Source organism: Melopsittacus undulatus, chromosome 6 (genome assembly GCF_012275295.1).
Source record: "Melopsittacus undulatus isolate bMelUnd1 chromosome 6, bMelUnd1.mat.Z, whole genome shotgun sequence".
In the NCBI taxonomy this organism is placed as follows: domain Eukaryota; kingdom Metazoa; phylum Chordata; class Aves; order Psittaciformes; family Psittaculidae; genus Melopsittacus; species Melopsittacus undulatus.
The window spans coordinates 53,871,468-53,898,101 of NC_047532.1; the positions used below are offsets into that span (position 1 = coordinate 53,871,468).

The 26,634-nt window shown below is 42.2% G+C and overlaps 1 protein-coding gene across 2 annotated transcripts; it reads left to right on the forward strand.

Annotated features, from left to right (window-relative positions):
- The first annotated feature begins 7,787 nt into the window (after nucleotides 1-7,787).
- AP1S3 (adaptor related protein complex 1 subunit sigma 3) lies at nucleotides 7,788-26,310 on the forward strand. Of its 2 annotated transcripts, XM_034063993.1 has the most exons (6): nucleotides 7,788-7,857; nucleotides 21,731-21,909; nucleotides 23,037-23,145; nucleotides 24,088-24,225; nucleotides 25,169-25,233; nucleotides 25,933-26,310. In XM_034063993.1, the coding sequence occupies exons 1-5, from the start codon at nucleotides 7,855-7,857 to the stop codon at nucleotides 25,202-25,204; spliced, it is 465 nt and encodes a 154-aa protein (XP_033919884.1). In that variant the 5' UTR covers nucleotides 7,788-7,854; the 3' UTR covers nucleotides 25,205-25,233; nucleotides 25,933-26,310. The 2 variants fall into 2 exon arrangements, with proteins under 2 accessions (XP_033919884.1, XP_033919883.1); XM_034063992.1 differs by lacking the exon at nucleotides 25,933-26,310 and having other exon boundaries at nucleotides 25,169-25,643.
- The last annotated feature ends 324 nt before the right edge of the window (nucleotides 26,311-26,634 follow it).

The window sequence follows — 26,634 nt, forward strand, 5'->3', positions numbered from 1 at the left end:
TGCTAGGCTTATTGGGCCACCAAAGAATAAATAAATCCCTCTTTTGTGGGCATCCCAAAACTTTCCCTCAGTTTGGGATTGGAAACTTGTCATGCTGATTTGACTCATGCCTTGCTACATGCTTAGTGGTTTTTGTGAAGGCTTATTTCTAAGCTATTGAAAGAAAATCAGCTTATACTGGAAAAAAAGTCACAGCTTTCTGCACTGAAGGCCTTCACCCTTGTAAATTAGCAAGGAGGCTGGGTGAATAAGGTTTGATAATGCTCTGCATTCACTTTCAGACTTTTTCATATCTGACTCTGGAAGAAAATAGAAGCCTTCCTCACAGTGTGTAAGACAGAACATGAATTACATTGCTAGAACTGTTTAAGAACTGTTCTTAAGATTTAAGGTAAGGAAGATCTAGGATCAAGAGTTGAGCTGGGAGTTTGTAGATGTGGGAGGAATAGCATATTTTTCAAACTAGATGTTCTGAAACTTACACCAATGATACTGAGGTGTAACTCCTTTGCAGCTAGCACTCCTGAGCTTCGGCATTTTTAGTTACTATTAGTCAACGTGCCCCCTGCTTAGCCTGCAGCTCCCCTCTTCCCTGTGAATACTTCCTCTACTTCTTTGCATTACAGTTTTGCCTCTAGATAATATATTCTCTACTACATATTGTTAAACCTAAGGAATCTATTTTCTATAATTGATATACTTAAAGATAGCATCAGTTTAGATATAACAAGACAATTATGGCTGCTAAATCATTAGTCATTTAAGTATACTCTTGGTGTTGAATGAGTAATGCTTACAAACCACTAAAGAGATAGTGTTTTGTTTATAAGCAACTATTTTGAAGGGACACATATGCTCTCATGAATCTGAACATCAGCCGTAGTGTGCAATTACTGAGAAGGCTTGATCTGAAGCATTTCTAATCTTGCTTGTATAACCTCCTTCACTGTGGCAGGGAAGGGGAGCAAAGGGTACTAATATGTGCTAATTCTTTACTAGTTGTATTTCTGTACCCTGCATAGTTAAGACATGCTAGATAAACCTGTCCCTTGCTCCTTCTTGTCTGTTTTTTAAACTTTGATTACATGTATAATAAAATATTTCTTGATATTCATTTAGTCTATTTGGATGATCCATCTTTTCTTCCATTCTGTGAATGCACAATCCCCATTGTATGCTCTGACTCCTCCTTTACATAGCCTATGTCCGAGTTCTAGGTTGGAGGGAAAGCTTGTCATGTGTGTTGTATTTGGAGCTGAATGAGCTGCAGCAGTGGGGTTAAAGGCCCAGGATGAACCAGTGAGCTGACAGACAAACAGCTGCTGTGTGGTCCCAGATAGGGATATATAACCCTATCTTGTATCCTACTTGCCAACCCATATAGACCCCTTCTCTTGTTCATCTGGTTCCTCTTCAGAGGTCTGCAAAGGTTCTTATAACATCGAGTATCAGAGGATCAGCCCCTTCCCTGAGATCCTTTGGACCTGAGGTATTACAGAAATACTAATTTATACTGGATGGGATAATCAGACTCCATAATATAATATATACAGATGATATGAACTGCAGCCACAGGAGATACTTACACTTGTCTCATGATCCTTTCTCACAGAGCAAGAATGGGAACAAGCTGGAAAGCATCCTTATCCCTCAGTTACACACCGCCTTAACAGGTTCAAATACAGCACTGTCTGGCTTTGTAACACTTGGAATGTCTGCATGTTGGCCAGTTAATGTAGTGTAGCTCACTGCTTCCTTGGGAATTCAGGAGCAATAGAAGGAATCTGAAAGGATTTCACAAACTTCTTCCATGTCTGAAGGCTGGCTGAGTAGCCTGCATGCTATATAATACTGTAATTTTACCATTTTTAACAAGACACATTTCATTTTGATCAGCTTACACTCCTCAGCTTTTCTAAGGCTGACTGAAGTCAGTGAAGCTGTTACTGATGTGTAGTCAGAAAAGCCTATTTAGATGTCTGTGTACACCATCTTCCAGAATGTTTCAAATAAGGTATATGAACTCTAGATTTAGTTAAATTTGAAGATGTTTCGGAACTCCAGTGTCCTTGTAGTGAAAGTACTAAAATATGTGTGTTGGGTTTCTAAATGAGAATGCATAGTTGATCACTTCTCGCATTCCTTATGTTGCAGACTTAGGTTTCAGATAGCTGTGTGGCAGGTCTTAGCAATGAAGGGTTTTTGGTGTGGTGTTGACTTTTTGTCATGACCAGGCATCTTTCAGTGAGTTGTAACATCACATTTGAAGTCTTTCTGTGCTTCTCTAGTGGGTATAAAGCAAGCATTCTCAGCAATCTCTTCAGGGACTGCTACCAAACAATCCCACAGTTTTTTGCCCCTTTGGAGGAAGTAAGGGCATGGTCTCTAGGCAGCTATGTGTGGTCTACTAAATTCTTTTAATATGTACAAGCTAATAGTTGAACAGATTCAAAGATAGCGTTACTGGTTTTATCACTTTGCAGTGGAAGAAAGTATCAAAATGTCAGTAATAAAATCTATACAATTTATTTTCCATAAAATTAAATATTTTACCAAATCGTAAACTGAAATATATGGAGTAATTAGAAACTTTGCTTTCTGTTGTATAGCTTAAGCCTTTTTCACCCCAACATACAGGCAGCTCAGACTTGCTGTTACTAATGGCCCTTCAACTCACTTGTATTACCCAAAGTCACTTACCGGTTTTACTATGTAATCTGTTCTCACACAGGGAAGTTTAACCATATTCTTTGACTTACTCTCAATGTGTTACACTAACTTAGGTGGGATTGTCTTCAGAATATTTGGTATCTTCATTTGCAGATTGTCTTTTGTCACAAAGATATGAATTGCCTTATATCTAACTGTTCTAACTAAATTCTTAAGTCCTGTCAATTTTGTTTACAAAGACCCTGGTACACTATGAATCATGCTTTCTGTGAGGCACCCAGAGGTTTAGTTATCTCTTAGCATTTATCCAGTTCAACCTAAGATAAATTTATGTGGAAATACAGGTTGACTGTAGGAATCCCCATCTGTATTTCTAAGTGGTGGACACCAGAGTTCTTAATCTTGGTGATTGGTAGGGAAGGACTGGGGATCAAAAGGACTGTTGATAGTACTTAGAGGTTTTGGAGAATGTCAGGATCATCTTTGTAGGGGTAAAGAAACATTGCACGTGTCTAAATGGTGTCTGTGGGGCACTCACTTTAAAACTTCATCTCATAGGCATCTAAAGGAGGGAAACAAGACTATAAATTGTGTTCATGACAGTCCATTTATGGAGAAGAAATGCTAGGAGTATAAGCATGGTCACAAGCAATGAGGGATGTTTCAGTCCTCGTACTCCAAAACAGCAGTTCTCTTGTTTTATGGTGTGAATATACCAACTGAGCACTCTGCTGTTTCACAAGCATAGTCTGAATATACTTAGATTTTACAGCTGGGATGGAAAGAGGAAAAGCATGAAAGAAACTAAGGGAAGGTGTAGAGGGCAACTAACTGAATGGCAGTGTGGTTAAAGTATGCTGAGCCTTTATTTAAAGGGGTTCTAAGGAAGGATGCTGGATTGAATAGTTGATAATCCAATTGAACACAAGAGGGCTACAGTAACACATTTTCTCTTGACAGAGAATTCTGGATGGGGCTTTATTAATGTCTGTCTACCTTTTGGTCTGCTCTTAGTTTTATGCAGCTGGGAAATTAAATAAAATGCTACCCTTTACTTTTATACACTTATCAGTTCAGTACAGGCTATAGGGGCTTGTGACTGCTATTTTTAACACTTTTCTAGTACTTTAAACCTCTGGGATTACTTCCTGAGCATGCTGTTGCTGCTGATAAGGTACCAAAATCTGTGGCACAGATAGATAATTAGCTATGTTCTCCAGTGATATGAATGCTTTTTCTGCACTTAAATTACGGAGAATCCAGATTGTGTGAGCAAATAAGGAAAAGGGAACATTTGTAAAGCAAGGGAAAATTGTCTGGAAAAGTACAAACTCCTGCCTGGTAACCAAGAACAAGTGTTAGATTGCTTCTCTATTGATCTGAACTGCAATTAAAAGCTACCTCCTGCAGCTGAATTTAGATTGGGCTTTTAAAGTTTTCTCTTTCCCCTACAGATCTAATATCAAGTGGAAAAAAACCTGCACAGCAGGTCTCCTGTAGAGTCACCAAGTGGAGTATGCATCAACCTGAACTCCTGGTTCCACACAGGGCTGCTTAACTACAGTAGTCTATGGCCCTAGGTGCCTGGCAACAGTTCAGTCTAGGTGCTGAGAAAAGACACTGAGACATGTGTTGCTAGAATCAGTGTAAATGGCCAGTGAACTGCTTCCTTTACTGTGGTAGTCAGTAAAAAGGCTTCTTTCTGCAGTAAAAAGGTCTTTTTCAGAAGGGATTTTTGGCAGTTTTTTTAAGGAGGTGAGAAGTTCTCTCCCTGCTGTTCTTTAGACAGTGGCTTGTGTCTCTTAATTGGAGCTGTCAGGGTTTGTTTGTTTTCCTGGAAACATACATGAATATAACTTCTCAGTCAATTGCAGATCATTAGTAAATGTACAGCTTTACTTACATGCTCCAGTATTAGCTTCTGCAGTCCATAAAGCTTTCAGAGATTAGGAGGGCCTAAGACAAAAGGCTGTTGCAGTTTTAGGCATCTGGCATTTTAACAATTACTTCCTTTCAAGTAAATCATGTCCAGACTCAGTGAAACCTACACCTTGGAGACAGAGAAGATCTTACAGCAGCTTTAGGCACACAAGACTCGCTGTAACTCTTGGGAACATTTTATACTTCTGAATGCAACAGGCTGCTAGAAGAATGGAGTATAAGCAAAGAGGATGCAGTGCATAGTAGCACAAAAAAGCTGCTTGCCTCATTTGAAAACCTTTTCACAGGGCCCTCATGAAAGGAGTATGAGCATTTTCCTCCAGGCAGGGACAGAAGCCATATGAGAAGGGTCTTAAAGCCTTTTTGCACCCCTTTTGACTTTAGATATATAAATTTGCCTTTCTTAGCAAGCTTTTGTGTTCAGATTAACTGGGTCTAAGGGAAGGACCCAACATTTTTCTGGCATAAAATCACTCCACCAGTTCACCTGGTACACCAACTGTGTGCCATAGCTACCTTCCCCTGCTCCCATTGCTGTATGACACTGATAACCATCAGTAGTTCCTACCTGGGGAGTTTGAACTATCTTCTTTATCATAACATTATGCAGGCACTCAGCGCTAGTGATGGAGAGACAGGGAGGGGAGGATTCCATCTCCTTACTGCTTCTAGTTGGCCAGTGATTAAGTATAGCCTGGCTTTCCATGCTGGAAAGCATCTAATTTAGGCATGCTCCTGTATCTGCAGCCTTGTTCCTGTAGGGCAGCAAACTTCTGTCTGCTAACCTGCAAGATTTGCCATAGTGAGTTGACATCGGCCACTGTTGCTAATGTGCACAGTATGCATGATGTGTTTGCTGCTGCTGCTTTTTTTTTCTGATGTACTTGCTAAAAAAAAGAAGCAGCAGGCTATTTTTCTTAGGTTCATGGGCCTAATTACTTAGCATAGAAAAGTAAAGTTACAGGTTGTTAAGCAAAAAGAAGTTACTGGCCATCACCAAGGTAAATTACATAAGTAAGACATAGGCTGAACAGAGCTGTTTTCATGGAACTTAGGGTTTGGGTTTTTTTTTGGGGGGGGAAGGGGTGATGAGGATATTCATCCCTTAATTTTGGAGATGAAAGTGTTGATGCCCCACATGTGTAGTACAATTGCACTATGCTGCCTACATTCTTGCATGTTAGGCAAATCCGGTTCCAAGCATTCACAGAGACGTGGCTTCCCCAGTCATGCAGTGGTATCTGTAGACTCTCCCCATTTACTAACAGTGAGGAACATCTGGGGCTTAAGTGCAAAGCCAGCTCTCTGTTCTGCGTAGGCCACGATGGGCAGAGCAGGGGGCTGCGAAAGACAGGAGCATGGCTGTGGTTCTGTGGAAGCTAGATGTTTACTAGACAGGCACTGTGGCACTTGGTGTGGCCTGTTTACTGGTTCAGCTATTTTTCAGAGAATCTAGGGGAAGGTTTTGGTCTACTTTAACAGATGCTGATAGCAGTAAGCATGTATTTAACAGGTTTCCTGAAGGCAAGATAGTGCCCAGGAAAAAACAAGGAGGCCAGTGCTGTCTGGCAGCATGGTGCAGTGTATGCTGCACCATCTTGATGTGGTCTGTAGATAGTGCTGCTTTATGGGCCCAGGATATGTACTCAGGAAGTGATAGGCCAGAGAGAAATGAGCAGATGAAGTATGGATGAGATGTGTAGGCAGCTGGGACTTGTACTTCTTGTGTTGTGCACTTAGCAGCTGGCACATGTCTTGTGCTGCTTGGTGGGATAGGGCTGGAATTTACAGAGAACAGAACTGAGCAAGCACTGTGAACTGCTAGCATGTCTATCTAGACCAAATTCTTCACCATGAGGGTAGTAAGGCACTGGCACAGGTTGCCCAGAGAAGTGGCTGCCCCATCACTGACAGTGTCCAAGCCCAGGTTGGAGGGGGTTTGTGCAGCCTGTTCTAGTGGAAGGTTGGAACTAGATGATCTCTGAGATTCCTTCCAACCCAAACCATTATGTGACTCTATAAATTAAAGCTTATGGAGGGCAGAGAGGAATAGGGTCATGCATGCTTAGGGAAGTGTGTAAGTTACCTTCACACTGTTAAAGGAGCACACCCTGCACATGTTCTCTGCTCCTGTAAACAAGCATTTCTAACTGGGAGTGGATTTCAGCCCAGCTGCCCTCTCAACTGTGCACAAACAATTGCTTTTGACCAAGGGACCGTTTCCACTTTGCTGAGGCCAGAAGCTGAAGAGGGGTTCTGCTGGTGCCAACCATTGGCACCACAGTTTCCCCTGGAGTCCCTGAGCTCCTTTGGATTTCCCTTTCTTGCTGATGGCTCAGGGGCATCACGCAAGAGCAGGGCATCAATTTGCCCAGAGCAAATGGGAACCATATCCTATATCCAGACACATCGCGCTTGGGCCTAGACGCATGCTATGCACTGCAGAATACATCTTCCTTAGACTACAAACATGGGACTTAAACATCCTAAGTCTTTTCATGTTCTGCTCATGTGATGGTTTGCATCTGGATCAGACTCCCAGTAAGAGCTTGGGAAGACTTAGGCATGGATTTAGAGCTTTTGATTCACATGCTGAGTCTGTGGATGTTGTGCATTTTTTGGCAAGATCTGCTTATCAGCAAATCCCCGCCAGAGGTTACAGGGGTTTGCTGATCTACCGGCAGAGCTGCTCCTGTTTTGCTCTCTCCTCCAGCTCTGTCAAAAGACACAGGTTAGCAAAGCCCAGCCATTTAAGATATTTTAACTATGAGAGTTTCATTTTGATAGAGATGGGCTGCAGAGCAATCACGTTGGTTGCTCTATCACAGTGTCTTTAGTATATGAATGCTTGGAATGGGAGCAACTAGAGCCGATGGAGGACATGAACTGCGGTTTTTGTTTCACAGTGGCGAGAAAGGCACCTTTAGAGCGGTTAACACCAGCACAGGGTTTGGGTCATCAGCACCCTTGCTTCCCACAGCGACCGGCCTGTGAGGAGCTGTCCCGGGGACAGCCCGACGCCGCCCCGGCCCCTCTCTCCCACCCGACGGCGGTGCCCGCGGGCAGTCCCTGCCGGGCGGCGGGGGGAGGTACCCGCGGAGTGCCCTATCGCGGCATTGTGGGAAGGCGCGATGCGGCCGCGGCCTCACCTGGCGCGGGGCGGGGAGGGAGGGAGGAGGGCAGGAGGGAGGCGGCCGGCAGCCAGCCCGGCCGGGCCGGCTCCGAGCCCGCCGCCGCCACGCCATGGTAAGTGGGCCGGGGCTGCCCCTGCCCCGCCGGTGCCGCGGCCGGGCCGGCGGCGCAGCCCCCTCGACGGGCGTGTTCTCTGTGCTTCCTCGGCGGGGCGGGCTGGAAGCAGGGCGGAGGGCAGCTGCCCCCGAGCCCCTCAGACCCGCGGGGACCGGGTTGCTCCGGCCGGAGCCGAGACCCGCCGCGTGTCCGACTGGAGACCCTCGGCGGGGCCCCCTGGACGTTGCTTTCCCGAGAGCCGAAAGCAAACAGAAATGTTTGCGCGCTGCCCGAGAAAGCAAAGTCCCCGCGGAGGTGGGTTCGAACGTGGAGCCGCTCTGCCACCCGGGTGCCCCGTCCAGGTGTACCTGCGGAGCGGGCAGGTCCCGGAATGCTGCGGCAGCGGCTCTGTTGTGTTTGGGAGAAGGAAACTTGGGTTTTGTTCAATAATCATTACACTGGAATAATCCGAGTTGGCTTTAAGTAGACGTAAAAGGTGTTCTTTAGAAGGTGCATTGCCGGCCTGCTTTCGAGGGCTGTGCCGGCTGCTCCGAGGAGCAGAAATACCATTTCCAAGCAGGCTTGAACAAGGTTAGCACCTGTTTTGAGGAAATTGAAGTTATATTCTTTTTGCCTTGTGACCGTTGGGGTGAGCTGGGGTCATGCTGACAGCCTTTCATAGCCAACCAGGAAAACAAGGCTGTTACAGAGAGAGGCTTTATAAAGTCTTCCTGTAACTTGAGGAGCTGAGGTTCAAGTCGGCTCCAGCGCCTGGAGAAGGATCGAATGTGGTTTCATAGCGATCTCTGTCTGCTGGCTGGCTCTGGGGTCAAAGCGGAGCAGTGCTGGGCAGTGGGGTTTCTTGTAACGGGAGCATTGGGAAGAGCTTTTCCCCACGTGTATTCCCTGGTGCCGGGTAACTGGAAAGCTTGGGCGGCAGCCTTGCCTCTAGCTCAACTGCCTGGTCTCATGGGGATCCTAGGAATTTAGTTCTGCTTTTCCATCAATTAATGCATCCGTGAGAGAGCATATGGGTCTGGTTCTCTTCCTTGTATGTTCTCTGTTGGCAGCCAGTGTACGTGTGCAACCCAGCTCCCTGGTGGGCCTGAGGTGGCAGCAGCAGTTTGTTTCAGTTTGGAAGGGGGCAGCAGCCCTTCAGGTTGAAGGGCTGGCAAGCAGGATTTTGGGAAGAAGGCCCTTTGGCTCTCCAGTGCTGTACTTGGTGGTGGTTTGCTAGGATCAGTAAAGGTTGCTGTGGTTATTCTCTTTTGTTAAGCGTACTGACCGATATCCTCAGAATAATGGCTGGATTTTCCCCAAGGAGGACTGCAGGCTCTCAAGCAGTGAGATAGTCAGCGATGCCTCTTAATTGAGAAAGCATCTTGCTGCTTGATAATTTGGACTTGGGGCAGGTTCTGCAAGTGTGCCTGGAGCTGCTGTCATGTACAGTTTGTCTGTTGTGTGCATCTGAAACACCAGTTACTGGCAGAAGGTAAGCCTCTCAACTCCTTCATTGGAGGTCAAGTTTCGTTGTTTCTCTCTATCCTCAAAGGCAGAACTAAGTTGTTTCTTTTCAGTGGTTTAGCCAGAATGCTAAATATGTGTTAGTTTAGTGTGTTTAGAAAGGTGTACCTGTCATTATGTTTGCAAATATGTATGCACAGTAATGAATTTACAGATGGCAACAGTCTCCACACACCCTAAGTCCCTGTGTAGATATAAGCTTTCTGGTTACACCCCGAGACAGCCCTACATAGCCACTTCCCTCAGGTAAAGCTTATGTAAACAACTGGAGCTCCTATTTTGCTCGTGAAGGTCAGTAAATATGGGAGCTGATTTCAGGGAAGCTGATCTCAGAACTCTCCCTGATGCATGCACTTCGCAAATGCCAGTTTTCAAAGCACTCACGGCGGTCCCAGGGGAGCGCTGCTTACAATACTGCTGCTTATGGACAATTTGGAGACTGTCTGCTGTATTGATTGTTATAATTTTATAAGGTGAGTGTGCATTCTTACAACTAATAATTATCTTTTTTGTCCTTTTCTGAGGTCATAGAACAAACCCTTGCTGGTGTTACTCCATTAACTAGTGCTGCCAGCCTTACCCCCTTCTATTGTAGAACCAGTGCTGATGAAAGGCTGCTTTTGTCAGGCCACTCTTTTGCTTAAAATTCTTCTGTCTGTCAGCCAGTCTCCATGAAGGGCTTGTTACACTGGGCTATGTGTCAAGAAATAAAGGTTACTGGGTTACAAACCAAGAATAAGCCTTATTCAGGCTCACGAATGAAGAACTTTCAACAGGTCATTTAAACTCTCCGTAGATCAGTTCCTCCAGTTTGGAATGACGTAATTGTGTTTGCCACCTTTTTTCTATATTTTGAAGTCTGAGTGGAAGGTACTTGTGCAAATGGTATGGTGTCTTAGCAGGAAGGTTGTTTCAATTGTTTTCTCTGTTGCAGATTTCCAAGGAAGTTTCAGGAACGAGCCTGTTTAGCAAATCTAACTTCACATCCTACTGAGAAAGTCAGCTTTTCTGCCTGGCTGCTATTTTTGTAGCATGCTTAAACAAAGACTTTATAGTAAAGAGACTAAATTCTGCTCCCTGACATGTATGGGTGCAGTAGAGAAACATGTCCTGAAGAGTTGCTGTCTCAGCAGAGTTGAAGAGCAGGGGGAGAACACAGAGGAGAAAATGATTAGTTTCTCCAAGAATACCTGTTACTGTAGTTTCTCGTGCCTGTAAGTGTTGTGACACCTTGATCCCTCTGCCACCTCGGTGTTATCAGCATTACTTTCATGACAGTCTATGGCTCTGCTTGCATAGCTTTGAGTGCAGGACTGGTGTCTGCATAGTAAAGGGCCTCCTTCCCTCCATTCTGTGTTGCTCATCAGCACAATGAGAAAAATTAGTACTTGTGGGCATGATCTGAAATCCTGGACAAAGATCAAAAGAATCCCATGGAGCACAGGGGCTCTAAAAATGGATTTGGCCTGACTAGAAAAGGAGTTGGCAAGCACTGTTTCCGTTTAGCAAGGCATTTGATACCAGTCACTGATGTAGAAGTGGAAATATGATTGAAGCTGCTGACATCTGGCAATGGACATTCAGCTACCCTGAATGTTGACCTCACCAACAGTCTCAATGACCTTAATTGTTAATACAGACACAGGTCTGCAAAAGGTGTTTTCAGTGCTGCGCAGAATTTACTGTCCACAGTTTGAAGAATGACTGTTTTTTTCCACTCTGTGATACAGCTGTGTATTGACCTAGCAAAGACGAACTTTGCTTCTAGGCATTCACTTCTGAAAGACAAGAAGGGCAGCAGATTAGAATAGATGAGGGAAGGAGGAAAAAAATTGCAAATAAATGATTCTTGTTGTTTGAGGCAGTGTTTTACATTGGGGGAAAAAAGTCCATGTGGTATTTCTGTGTTAGTTTGTCTTGCGGTGAGTTGTTAGTGTGAGTAGATAATGATAATGGAATGGATCCTGAGTAGATAGACTTTTAAGCTTGGAAAGAGATGACTACAGGGGAAGAGACAGAAATGCATGAAGTCAGAAATGCCAGAAAGAATGGTTGGTACAGGAAGTATCAGGCTACATCCTGTTAAATTTTTAGGCACTAAACAAAACAAAAGGGTGCTGTAGGTGTCCTAATAGTTAAGGAGGTTCATAGAGGATGGGTCCACAAGTGCATTGTCTGGATCCAGTTTCTGGCCATGAATCCTTAAACCTGTGATTCCTGGAGACAGGACTACCAGAATGATTTTACACTTGCTATGTTACACATGTTCCCTTCTGAAAGCTCCTCAGCTCAGAGTACTGCTCAGAGGGTGATCCATAGTTCGATATTCAGTTACTCTGTCATTCAGTTGGGCTTTTGAATAGCATTTTATCGGATTTGTCAGGAAAAATGTTTTCTAGGGTTCTTTATCTCTGACTGTTGATGTGGTCCTCTTCCAGTTTTATATGTTCTCTCTCAAGTACTCACTCGTTACAGGCTGTTACTGTTACACTAGAGAGCACTCTGGAGTGGCTGGCTCTGCAGTAATTGTGATGCGCACTTCACTGTCCCAGGATAATAAGCTCATTTCCGGAGAGCAAAAGAAATGCTATGATGGATCATCTGCTGATTCTTTGCTTAGGTGATCTCTTAATTTATTTTCACTTGCAAATAAGGAAATTGTAGGCATGTCTCAGAGCCAGGAGTTATTACTAGGACGTGGAGTGCCTGGAGGGCTTTGGAGAAAGCCATGGTATGTGGTGGTAAGCAAATGCAGGAAAAGGGCCAGAGTCTTAATGGACAGCTGTGGCTATGAGGAGACAGAAATAACGCTGCCAAGTCTGTGGACCATGTAAAATACTTGCTGCTTTCCTGTATCTTTCATCATTTCAGAGTGCCATACTTTATAAACCATCCCATAGACCTTCTGCCTTCTGAAAGCATCAGTTATGTGCAAGAGCAGCAAAGGGACAAAATGATGAAGGTAGTGAGGAAACAGATGGTTCAGGGAGGACAGGTAGAGCTGCTCCTCCCTGAAGTACAAGATTTATGCTTTGGCAGTACATCAAGCATTTATGTGAGCCAGTTGTAGTGTTTCCAGGGATGCCTACATTAAAACCATGCTGCTCCTGTAATAGGAATTCTTTCTGTATCACATACACTAAGCTACTAATTACCGTCTCTGCCCATTCATTTCCCTACTGTCCTATTCCTACAGGCTGTCATCTGCATTTGCTTGGCTGCTTTGGGTGTATGCTTTCTTGAGCAGCCCTTTGCATTTTTGCAGATGTTGCAGTTTAGAGTTGCAAGAGCCAGTCATGTACAAATAGTATTTCATTTGTGAGTAGGAATATAGCATGGAGAGTCACTGGGGTAGGATGGGAAAGTAAACCTTACATTTGTGTGTTTGAAGGCAAGCTTGACATGCCTTTCTGGCCAGGCATGTCTTTCTGGCCTAGTATGTCCTGGGTTTATGTTTCCTGATACCGTAGGTATAACCCCAGCTATGCTATGCACCAGTCTCTTTTTCTTCTCTGACTGGCTGAATTTGTGTAGGATGTCCATCTGCTATCCTCTGTTCAAATAAGAAGAGAACACAGGGCATTAAAATCCCTCTTCACCAGCCAGTAAATGCCTGTCCTTGCTGCCTGACATTGGAGCTTGAAGGTATTTTTGCTCAGACACTTGAGTTCTCCATGGCCCATTAACCAATGCAGGAGCTCCTGTATGGTCATCACCCTCTGCTTAGTCTCCTGAGGTGTGTGATAGACACAAACCACCAAGGAATGAGAAATTGAATGATTTTTTGTTTTAAGAAAATGGAAAAATTTACTGTGTTGTGAACTGTATAAATATGCTATGTCTCGGAATGCTGTATGCTGGAAGGAGAACATGTGAAGTGTTGGGTGAATGTCTGTCAGCTCTGAGCTCTAGAAAAGCCATGGGGTAGTGAGACATGGGAACAGGTTTCCCAGAGAAGCTGTGGCTGCCCCATCATCCATGGCAGTGTTCAAGCCAAGCTGGACAGGGCTTGTAACAGCCTGCTCTAGTGCAAGGTGCCCCTGCCTGTGGCAGGGGGATTGGAACCAGATGAGCTTCAAGGTCCCTTCCAACCCAACCCATTCTATGAAACTTGCAGCTCAACAGCCACCAGGCTCAGGAGATGGGAAAGGTGCAGTATCTCAGGTATTTCCTTTCCAAGTCTCATGAAAAGAGCTGGATAAATGAATGGCAGAATTATTTTCTGCTCCACTTTTTCATCCAAGAGGCTGAATTTTGGGCCAGCATAAAGCATTTTGTGAGATAATGGGCTTTGGCCTTCTGTAAACAATGGTTGCTTCTTTTCTGCTTAGATTATTAGATCCATGATGTTTTTTTTTTTACCTTAATGAAAAAATGACATTTCAAAAGGGAAAATGGATAATTTCTCTATTGAAAATGACTAAATGAAATGCTTCAGTGTTTCTAAAAAACTACTCTGTGTTCTTCAGAGTCATTTACAAATGTGATCCTAACTCACGTGAATCTCTGGTCCTTCTGGAGCTCAGGTTTTCTGTGAGCATCTTTGCTGGCTACTGGAGGGATGAGTGTGAGGCTGCTGCAGACCTGCAGCATTCCTGTTGCACCAGGCACGGGCATCCCCAGGCTGAAGCACTATCTGTCAGCTGGCTGAGGTACCTGGAAACTCCTCACCTTCTGATGTATCTACCCTGTCCCAGTGCAAGACTTTTTAACTTTGCTCCTTGGAAGCTCAGAGGCAAGGGAAGGGCACTGCAGGACCTTCACAGAGCAGGGCTTTGCTGATGAGATAAACTGGAAATGAAACTGAAAGAGGCCGCACCTTGAGTCAGAGTCCATTGGGCTAGATTTTAGCTCTGTTTCTTCATCAGGTGTTCAAGGAACAGACCTGGAAAATGGCTTCTTGTGACTAAAATACACTGGGGCTATAGTGAATGAGGGGCAGCTCTCTGCAGGTTGTTCAGCCTCTCCCCTGGGCTCCTCCTGCTTATAGTAACCTAGCAAAGATTTCCACTGCCTCCCAAAAATGTGTAAACAAATAAAAACAACTCTGAGAGCCCAACCCAGGAGACAGAAGGGAGTGATCACCCAGTTAATAATTGTACTGAGTGTCTTCAAATTGTGCTGCTTTCTGCAAGGTCAGCCAGCTAGCATCCCTGCAACTGTCTGTCCCTGGAGCTGAGATTGTGAAGGTGTGAGTGCCATCTCTGGTTCACACAGCTATGGTGTGGTCACTGGCCTCCTCTTAAATTGCAGAGTTGGAGGCAGGTTTTATGCAAACCCTGTGCCTGGGTCTGTTCTTGCTTATTGGCTAGGAACAAGAGAAATTCCACATGCAAGAATAAAAAAGCAGTGATTTATGACAACTGGGATAATTATCCTCTGTAAAACCAGGATGTCATTGCCTGTATCTACATCTTAGGAAATATCTTGCAAAGCTATGCTGTCTCTCCTCTCTGGAGAGGTGCTGGAAACTAGGTTTTGCTGTTGATGGGACGTCCAGCAGCCTGAGAAGAGAAGGCACAAGCATGCCTGTACTGTAAGGAGGATGTTGTTGAAGGAATGCTGCCTGTTTATGAGAAATGAGCCAAGGGTGGGAGGAGTAGACCTGCTGGAGGCAGCGATAAACAGGAGCAGAGCTGGAGGGAGCTTGTGGTGTACTTACAGCTTCCTTGAGCTTTGTTTTCTGATCCTCAGGTAGCAGTCAGAAGTGAGGACCTTCAAGATGGTTTTGGCCCAACTATACTGTTTTGATTATAGTTTTATTTAACTCAAGTGAGGTTGTTGTTTGGATCAATACTGTAAATATTCTCTAAATATTGGTATACTGGTCAATTTAAAATTTTAAGCAATAAGAAAAAGGTGATTTCTGTATCATGAAAAGCATTAAATCAGTGTGTAACTGTAGTCATGTGTGCCTGTAATGATCTGGCACAGCTTTTATTGCATGGACTTTGGATGTATTGTTTAGGGGAAATTGTTCAGAAATTTTCCTAATGAAGGTAAAGCGAGAAAGAATTCTGTGCCAGTTAGGCAGCAATATGCTACTATAGTATTTTTATGTTGCTGTTTTTTCACTTACTTTCTTTTTTTTATCTGCTTATGTTATGCTGACTAAATAAATGTTTTAAAGCAGAGATTCTACAGTATTTAGCAAACATTTGTCAGCTTCTGCACTGCTGTGAATAAAAGGTTTTAGTAGCAGAGTAAACAAGTAAAGAAGTAGCCTGGTTTGGATTTTACATAATTACTTTTAAACCCTCAGGTGTGTGTGTGAAAGGTCAGTAGCCAGATGGGGACTTGGTGCAGCAGCAGAATACTGAAGTACCTATACTTCAGTGTGCTCTTATTCTCTCTCTTCCTTATGTGGCTGGATTGTTAATGCAGTAGCTGTCCATTGACTGTATTTTACTAATCCCAAGTGCCTGGCATTCCAACTGTCTGTGTGTTCACAGTGTAGTTATTTATTTTTTCAGGGAAAAATTAAAATAGTTATTTCCCCCTCCCCCAAAAAAATTTAAGAAACCCTAAACAAATAAAAAACTAAAAGGAATTTTTTATTCTCTGAATGTTTCAGGGGAAAAAAACCCCCGCAAATTGCAAATGTCTGGAATACTTTGGATGCTCATACTTTTTCAAAGAATCAGTTTAATGAAAGTAATATTTGTTCATTTTCAGATGTGATGTGAAAATTAAAACTAATAAAAAATTTCTGGACAGAAATATGTTGGGAAATATTTGTTCATATTGGAGGAAAGAATGAAAAATAATTAACAGAATATGAACTCAGGCTGAAACAGTGCCAGACGGTCAAGCAGACTTCAAGATGACTCTCTTGACTCTCTAAGGTAACACAGAACTTGATGATTAAAAGGTTGCTTCCTCTCCACCAGGTATGGCCAGTCAGTCTGGTTTTCCCCAGGCCCCTGTCAGCAGCTGTTGCCATGTCAGCAGCCAAAGGTGTGGCTTTATTCATCCCACTTTCCTTTTTATGTGGTCTATGTGTTTTTATTAGCATGTCATGTTACCTGTTGCCCTACTGGCAGCAGCAGGCTTAAACTGGAAGTTTCTAAAGAAAATCTCGAAGAGTTTCCAAGTTCTACCAAGCTGTCTGTTTTGGAATAGTTATTCCTAATTTGCAGATCTTGGTTAACTTGTGAGTTTCAGGAATCTTTCTGTTTTATAAAGGTGGCTTTGTTTGGGGGGGGGGCTCTTAACTGGATTTGGAAAGGTTACACCTGAGTCAGAGTCTAAGCCCAGTGTTGCTGAACTGAAAGAGCTACCTAGCCAAATCAGTCCTTGCCCAAACCAAGCACCCAGGGAAGAGAAGGATGTTTGCTTTTAGATCTTCCAGCTGCCATCTCCTCTTCTGCCTTTCCTCCCCTTAGGCTCCTTGGAGACTTCCTATTTTCCTGTCCTCTCCCACAAAAAGGCCTGGAGCACCCAGATGCCACAGAACAGGTTTGAAACCAGTCAGTAAATGCAGGTTGAAGTATGGAGGAGGAAAAGCATTTCTAGCACAAGTTCTCAAAGTGGGGTGATTTAGAGCCTCGCTGCATTCACCCCTGGAGTTCACCTTGCAGGAATAAACCTGCCATCTTTTACAGGTTTATGTCACTGGACAGTAAACTAGAGAAACTGGGAGTCAGGGAAGCTGCTTTGTTTTACTGTGTAGTTGTCTTTATTTGATATCCCTACAGGTGGTTCTGTATGTAACAGAATATAGTCTGGAACCCTTTAGACAGTTGTACTAAAAATATTGCAGTACAGATTACTTTTAAGTTTTAAAACATCTGTAAAAGCAACAAATGGTCTGAGTCTGAAAACAGTGAACCAACTGTGAAGTGTTTGATCAGTTTGAGTGCGAAATGACTGAATACTGGGTAAGGCTGCGCTGAAGGAGACCTCCAGTCTTGGCAGGTTGCAGTCCAGGAGACAAACTTGGGTGAGCTGCTTATTGGATCATGACAGCTCATTAGAGAGGTCTCCCAAGGAAGGTGGGGAAAAAATATCACAGTGTATTAGTTTTGCGTATTTCTCTTACATTTGCTGTTTGTGCACATGTAAACCTTCTCTATTTTGCATTTTCAATGTGTGTTAGTTTACTGTTCAGCCTGGAGAAGAGAAGGCTGAGTGGAGACCTCATAGCAGCCTTCCAGTATCTGAAGGGGGCCTACAGGGATGCTGGGGAGGGACTATTCATTAGGGACTGTAGTGATAGGACAAGGGGTAATGGGTTGAAACTTAAACAGCAGAGGTTTAGACTGGATCTAAGGAAGAAATTCTTTACTGTGAGGGTAGTGAGGCACTGGAATGGGTTGCCCAGGGAGGTAGTGAATGCTCCATCCCTGGCAGTGTTCAAGGCCAGGTTGGATGAAGCCTTGGGTGATGTGATTTAGTGTGAGGTGTCCCTGCCCATGGCAGGGGGGTTGGAACTAGATGATCTTGAAGTCCTTTCCAACCCTAACTATTCTATGATTCTATGATTTCATGTCCAAGTCTACCTTTGGATGTTTCATAGCTCGGAAACTGAAGGTATTGTTTGTTATCCTGGCACGGTTTTGTTTATCTGTATAAAGCAGAAGGCTCCATAACTTTACAACCTGTTGTATACTTTACAGCTGTAATTGATTCAGAGCTCAGGTTTAGAAATCTGGTTTACATGCTTGGTTTTAAAAAATCCCTATTTTTCCAGCTAGAAAATAGTGGCCTACAAATACAAAATGCAGTCATTTAGGCTACTTGCAGAAGTTTATGAAGATCAGTTTACACAGTGCTGTGGGTGGTTGGGTCTGATTTAGTAAAACAAGCTAATAAAATCATACTCAGCTCCTAGACCAAAGCTTGTCTCCACAGACTACATGTGAAGACAGCTGATGCTTTTCATAGGAGCTGCACTTCTCATCCCGACCCACTCAGGCTTGGACCTAAAAATTCCCTCTGGCATCCGCCATGGGTCTGGTGATTGTTAGTCACAGCCAGCACCCTAGAATGGTAGGAAAGGACACCAAGCATCCTGCTTCAAAGGTATTTTGCTTAAGGCAAGTAATTTGCCTGTGTTTGCCTCTGGCATTAGAATTTTTAAAGATAAGTAAAATGTTTTGGGATAATCACCTCTATTTGTATTTTGGCTGCTGAAAACCAATCCAAAATTCCTTAGTCAACATCCATCTTGTCATTAGCAATATAGGAAAGCAAGTATGTTTACACAGTCAAGGAGCGAGGAACAGATGAGCTGCTAGATTTGTGTTTGTGCAGCACTTCAGTGTTTCCAGGATTATTGATGCATCAGAATTTTTCCTGTGAACTGTAATGAACAGAGCTGTGAGAGTGAGGATTGTGTTGTATCATATCAGTGTGGCTGAACTGAATGGAACAACATATGTAGCAACTGGATGCTTACCACTCACAGGAATTAAGCCATTTAACCTCTTGAGAAGGTAATATTCTTTACTTTCTATAGAGTTCCCCAGATTGAATGGACTTTAGAAATCAGAAAAAGGAAGAAAAGTCAAAAGAGGGAAAATGAACCCACAATATTTTATAAGTATCTGTAATTTTCTAATATGTTGTTTTGTTACAGGAGCTCTCAACTGGGCAGTAATACTTACCCAGGCTTGAGGGTACACTATTTTGCTTCAGACTGTAAAATTAGAAATGAGCTATACTACAGGCTTTTATCTGTTTTCTAGCTGTATATATTTCAATAATAGTAAAATTGCCTTATGAGTTATGCAGTTACATCCTGCATATGAAACAGTGTGGGAAGTGGGATCCAAAAGATGGGTTTTTTTTAAGCTTGTATATGAATCTTGATGTGTTTAAGAGCATTAGTGGATATTTTCTGGTTGCAAGGAGTGTTGTCTCTGCCCATGAAGGTGGTGGCGAAACATCAACTGCAACTTCGTAAGAAACAGTGAAGTTTTCAAAGGAGTTTCAAAAGGAAAGCATTTTCATTTCCTATGAATGAAGCATAACACCCTGAAGTAAGCTAATCAGCAGAAAATGGTGGTCATATTCACAGTGATCCCCTGGCTTTTGGGTATTTAACCTTTTAGAGGCATAAGGTTGTTCTCCTGGAGATACATACACTACTTGCAGGCACTCAGATTTAACATCTTTTGGGTCCAACGGCTGAACCTAAGCTAGAACACTCTTTCATCTTTCCTATAGAAGCACTGCAGGCAAATATGTTTCTTCCTGAGCATGTCTCAAACAGCACGATCTTCTTGTGCTGAACATGCTGTCAGCTTTTGAGAGAGACTCATTGACTAATTCCCTGCATTTTCAATTGAATCTGATCATCCTCTCCTATCTGATTCACCATATTTTTTAGGAATTTGTTTATCAAATAGCTGTTACCTGTTCCTGCCTGATTGCTTTTAAATGGACACCTGCTGAGCTGCTCCTCTTATCTGCAGAACCTACGCTGCTTTTCGAAATGCACTTATCTTTACAAAGGCTTTGGAGCTAATGTGCTGTGCAGCAAGAAAATAACTCTTCCATTCATCCCGCTTGTCTTAGTGGACAAGTGTATGTACAGTAAGTACTGTCCCTTCATCTGCTGGGATAGGGTATCTGACAGCTGGATCATTACCATGTCAAAACCCAGCTGGTTATATGAACAGAGAAAGGCAAGAACATGATGCTTTGATCTTCACACTGTAATCAAGCTACATGTACTGCCAGCATCATAATTGTTGCTATTTAGCAAGCTCATCTGGAGAGTATTACAGGATTCAAAACAAAATCCTTGTAATTTTATCAAGCACATTAGACTAATGATGGCAAGAGCCGTATTTCCAGCAGCAGATCCTGCCACAGGCACATGAATAAAACAGTCCACTTTTCCCCAGAATGATCCACCTTTGAAGTCTTTCTCAATATAGTCACAATTCTTATCTCTGGAATACTCAATAACTCTGAGACTTAATAGCTAGAGAATTGTTCTGAATTATTAATTAAAACTTTATTTAAAATCCAGTAGCTTTTTTACTTACCCTTCTTTCTTTCTTTTACAAAGAAGCTTCTCTGATGTATTTCTCTGCTTGGACTTCACCAGAGCCTAGAATGATTCTTCCTTTACAGAAGTCTGCATTATGATCTTAATAGTAATTGTGAACATTAACTTTGATCCTTGCTGGAGAGATGGAGTGACAGGGAAATACAAGTACAGGAATAAGATGGAATAGAAAACAAGAGGGAGAAGAGAGTAGGGTGTATATTGAAAAGCTATAGGGAAAGATAAGGCTAGATTAATGGGGATGTGGCAAGGGACCTGCCAGCTCTTCTGTTGGGCATTTGCAAGGTTTGTGAGTGAGGAAAGCATGTATCTTATGCTTCTTTTGATCCCCCCAGCATCAGGGGTAGTCTTGTCTCTGCATGGGCAACTGGCAGTGTGCCTGTTGTCATGCACATGGTTGTTACTGCAATTGGACATCCTTCAAGTTCATGGCCTCTCCAAACATTGCTACTGGTGAAAAAATTATGGGGATGCCTATCCAGAGCAGGGCAGTTCACAGTGTCTGCAGCCATTGGAAACAAACATCTCTATCCCTGCTAGGCTGTGGGTTTTTTTTCCATTCAACGGAAGGTGTCCCGTTGAGATGGACGTCATGATGTCATCCTCAAAGATTTCCTGCATTCTTAAAGCCATTTTCATGCTGTGGGTAGATGATTTATCATACTGCTTAAAGACTTAGTATGGTCAGTTAATTTCATCTGCTAATAAAAGTATTTGTATTGTGGTAATTTCTTCAGTAAAACTAGTCAAGCTATCTTTCCAAAGTAGTGGGTTTCTTCTGCTTCTTATAAGCCTCTTCTATGAATGTGCTGCTTTGTCTGTGACCTGAAATAGTAGAATACCAGAATTGTAAGTGATTATGATTACTATCTTAAGTATTCATATTTCTAGTCTTGTGCCACACTGCATCCTTGACCTCCCTAGCACTGTGGGATATAAGTCTTTATTCCCTTCACTAAGGTATCTAATCTTGCTGGTGGAGGGGTGGGGACCCTCTTTCTCACTACTGCAAAGTGGTGATGCTCCTCATGTTCCCCAAGGAAGTGGCAGAATAGGAAGCAAAGCAGGTATTTGCACAAGGTAAGGGAGGACGGGTGGGAGAGAATCCAAAGGGGATGCTATGGGGAGAGGTCCCACAGGGAGGGGAGAGCTGCCAGGGTAAGAAACAGGAGAGGGATATCTGCTCCTCTGCCCAGCCTCCTGCAGACCACACTGATGGCACATCCAAACGTCACTCCAGGGCTGGAGATGCCTTCACTGAGATCTCACAGATTTCAGTGTCAGGCAGTGGAATGTTCTTCTCTGGCCATGGCCCCAGCGTTAACCGTGTTGCTTTGTTTACTCTAGATACACTTTATACTGCTGTTCAGTCGGCAGGGGAAGTTAAGGCTTCAGAAATGGTACACGACGCTACCTGATAAAGAGAAGAAAAAGATCATTCGAGAAATTGTTCAGATTATTTTGTCTCGCAATCAAAAAACAAGTAGTTTTGTTGACTGGAAAGACCTCAAGCTTGTTTACAAAAGGTGTGAGTAATTTTATGAGAGCATATAATTACTATTCATATAAATAACACGTGCTAAAACAGGGAAAATAAAGGCTCACTTTAAGAAAAACAGCATACAAAACACTAAGTGCTAAGCTAATAGGAGCCTGCCATCAGCTATGTAACTGTGTGTAACAGCACAGTGTCCCTGGATAAATTGGCAGTGTAAATTGTGGGTGCAGACTACTTACACAATCTGTCAAAAGAGAAAAAGGGGAATAACTTAATATTGGTGATTGAAATTTTGTTAGGAAGCTTTAGGCTTCACTGCTCCCAAGCCTGCTGAGACATGTGCTGTGCTTTTTCAGACTCTTTGGGTGGTTGCAGGAACTGTTCTGAGGCAATTTCAACATTGTGTCATATTTTGTCTTTGAATATTTCTTGCTCTGGAAGGTGTTAATTCCCATTTCCTTTTCCAAACATATCACTGGTCCCCAGCTACAGGATGCTAAGTGTTCACTGACTTAATTCATGTAAAGTTGTATCAAACAACAGTAGCCTTAAGGTATGGCACACTACAAATTAAGCAGCATCTCCCATTTAGCAAAAATTAGAGCTCCCTGCTGTGATGGATGTAAGCATCTGACTAGATGATGTGACAGATTGAGCCTCCAGCCACAGTACCAGAGAATTGGTGTGGATCACTGCTCCCATCTTGGGTTGATTTAAACAGAAAGTTTTGCTGACAGTTAGTCATGAAGATTGGTTTAAGCAGTTTCATACGTTATGTAAAATACTGTCAGTCATTTGATGGCCAGTAGCCTTCCACCTTTATTTTTGCTTTCATTTTTTTAATGAAGACCAGTAACACATTCTGCAGTTTAATTAACTGTGGTGCTGATGCAGCAGGTGAGTAGCACTGATTTACTGTTAGGTTTATTAAGACCAGTGTTGGAGGCATCCCATTTTGCCAAGAGTGGAGTTTGTTTTTCTAACTAAATTAATAATTCCTTTAAATTATCTTTTTAAGTGTTCTCTGGGACACCACAAGAATAAAAGTGTGTTATTTTAGAGACCAGATGGACATTAACTGTCATTTATGTAACTTAGAACAGAGCACTGAAGATCCAGCTGTTCACTCTCACATTTTTGCCTTTGTTTCCTTAGGTATGCTAGTTTGTACTTCTGTTGTGCAATAGAAGACCAGGACAATGAACTCCTGACACTAGAGGTCGTTCACCGATACGTAGAGCTTCTGGACAGATACTTTGGAAATGTAGGTTTCACTTTCCTTATGAACTGCATTCCTGACAGTCTGATAAACAAACAGTTGTCTGAAGCTGTTTTAGTTTGTGTTTCTATCTGCACTATTTGCCCTGTAGTCTCTTTCAATCCAGAGTGAACTCATTAGTAGAATATTTCATGAAATAGTGCTAAAACTATCAGAAGGTTGTTTTTCCGACACTACCACCACCTTCCCTAGTTAATCTTCATGCTTTGTAAGCTTTTCTTGGAATAGAATTTGAGGGGAGACTTCAGGAAAATTATTTCAGTCCTGTGTGACAGTGCTTTAGTTCTCTTTCCTGACATCTTCAGGTATGCTGGTTTTCTTTGTTTCATAATATTGTGTAACAGTGAAGGATATAAGGAAGAAAAAGTGGGTGCTTTTCTTAAAGAAAAATCTGAAGAAGGTTAAATAAGTGTTTAAAGACTGCAAGAGACACATCTTTTCTATGAATATTGAAATAGTTCCCACTACCTTAATTCGTCTCTTATTTAAATCACTGTGCCATGAGTTACGTTTGTACCACCTCAAAACAAGGAAGCAGTTGGTGATGCAAGGTCACTAGGACAGGGAATCAGTCTTGTTCTGTGAAACTGCATGTACATATGTAACCGATATTACAAGTGCTATATGAGACCTACTGTAAGGTTAGTAGGCTAGGAAGTCAGCTTTGTTCTCTGAAAACCTGTATGAATGTAGTGTATTATATAAAATATAAGCAGAATATCTTTGCTGTAAGTCTAGGCTATTTGTATGAAGAGAATTATGGGTAGAAGCTGCGATATTACATAACAAGCAGTATTCTTCATCCTCCTAACTGCTACAAGAGTGTATGTGTTGAACAAGACTGATCATCTTAACAACTTTTGGCCCAGTAGTGCTTCTAATGCTGCAAAAGTGATTTAAATGTGGGGTGTTCTTTTGTTCTGGCAGGTGTGTGAGCTGGATATTATTTTTAATTTTGAGAAGGCTTATTTTATTCTTGATGAGTTTATAATTGGTGGAGAAGTACAAGAAACTTCAAAGAGGTCTGCAGTGAAAGCCATAGAAGACTCTGACATGTTGCAGGAGGTAAGGCTGAGGAACACAAAAGACAAATACCTCATCTTCTTACATCTTCCATATTTGACAGGAGCTGAAAATATGGCTAATCACCTCTGAGAATTACCTAAACGTGGCTTGTGTTCAGTTTCAATAGGTACAACAATGCAGTTAAGATAGCAGTTACATAAGCTTTCAGTTCAACCTTCTTGTATCTTGTGAAGTCACCAGGAGGCTCTTTATATACTGCTATTGCTCTCTGGCAGTTTAACTGCTAAGGTTTCTTGGATATTATATTAAGGAACTGTTTAAGACATATCTAGGATATTTATATAATATAAGAACATAATCTACAGTTATATTGTATGTATACATATGTATATCTAAATACAGAAAAATATGTTTCATTAATATATTGGAAACAGATGACCTACTATTAACATTTAAAGTTGGAAAGAGTAAGTGCTGGCAAACTCCACTTTCATTCATAAACACCTGTGTAGATTTTCTGCAGGACACAGGTATACATAAGCTTTATTCAGACCCCTGCAGGATTTTCTTGTAATACACCGCTGAGCCAGCAATGGCAAAAGCACTTGAATGTGTGATGGGTTTACTTCATTTCTTCCTAGGTAGTGAAGGATCTATCATCATACTGAAAGAAGCAACATGCTGGTAGAACTAGCTAGGGACACACTATGTGAGTCAAAGAATTTTTCACAGTCGTCTGGCATTTGCATATGAAACTAAGCCAGCTAAGTAGAAAGGCCTATACATGATGAGTTTAGCCTGTGGTATGTCATGATTTGAAGATCAGATTCTAAAATGCGGTAAAATGTTTTTAAAGCAGAATTATTTCCACATTTTAATTCATCTGATCTAATTCCATGCAAAACTACACTGTCTGTAAAGAGGAGAAAAGGTTTGATTTGAGAGGTTACTGTACTGACTCTTCTTTTTTTTCTTTCCCTAGACGGTGGAAGAGTACATGAACAAGCCTGCATTTTAATGTTACAACTACCTGGAGAAAGAACTGCTGTATGCACCTGTAAACTGTACTTCCTAAAATTGCTTCCCAATGTGCCAGAGCCTCAGAGAAATACCAAAAGCAATAACTAAAGGGGTTTGTTTGTATAATTGTGAAGATGAAGGTCAGCTAATGTAGCACAGGGTTCAACAATTCTGTACTTGCCTTACTCTACGTATGAGTTTCTCAGAATTGTTATTACCCTTGATGTAGTTTCTCTTTGCTGGACTAAACACTTGTTTTGTACCATGCCTGGTTTTGTCATCGTAAGATGTTACTTTGATGGTACTTTGACAAAATGTTTTTACTAGTTTTAGTCCACTGCTGACCATATGACTCTACTTTTGTACAAATGTCCATTATTTTGAATGTAATGATGATTCTGCTCTAATAATATTTTTTTTTCCAAAGCCAAATTGTTGTGGGCCTTGATTTCACAATTGTGTTTTGAAAAGTATAAACCATCTAGTTTAGGAAGAAATGTGCTTCTCTTTGGACCAAGCCCCTTTCTTTCACTATCTTCCTTTTATTTTCTGCTGTAGTCTGCTAATAGACTGCTCCAACTGCTACTAGCATGCACTCCACACCTCTAATGTGGAAGACTGTTTTGACTCTAGGTGGGCTTCTCCCAGGTTTAATGAATGATTTTTGCTGCTGCATTCAGATGGCCTCTTTCTGTCTTTCTCCTCATTTTCCTGTCCCCTTCCTAGGTTCCCTAAACCTGAACAAAGGCTGTGACCTTTGGAAGTGTGCAGCTTGAGAGGAGGAGATATCCAGAATAGAAGAAATTAGTCTTTGGGATTCACTGACTGCATAGGTTTGCATTTCCATTAAACATAGATTTTCTTTGATTTCTGGGATGTACTGTTGATATTTTCCTTCAGGGATTTTTCTGATCTTTAAATGTCCTTCATTCTTACTCTGGCTCTTTCATTGCTCCTTCCTTCCCAGCCTGTCTGTATCTTCCTGTAGAGAGCTTTGGGTTTTTTTTTTGGAGGGTGGGAGCACTTTGACACAACATGACAACTTTGTTGTCAACCTGCTTTTCTGCCTGTTATCTAGTCTGTTAGTAAAACTGTTACAAGCTGGTTCATGGCATCATGATGCTTTTATTATATTACTTTATCCATCTGTTTTCTCTGTATTGATGTCAAAGGCATACTTTCAGCATCAAAAAAAATGGTGAAACTGCTGTGAAGGGCTTTCAATAGCTCTGAAGACCTTCAATTTAATAATAAATTAATGAAATTGTATGAATTGTATATTATTTTCCCATGGCTTGAAATTAAGTTTTTTTTTCAAGTAGCATTTAATTGATTAAGGATCCACTTTAGAACATGCAGAGACTCTTTCCGCTCTTTGCTTTTATAAGTGTCTTTTATTCAGTGAAGTCATCAGTAGTTTCATTTGCT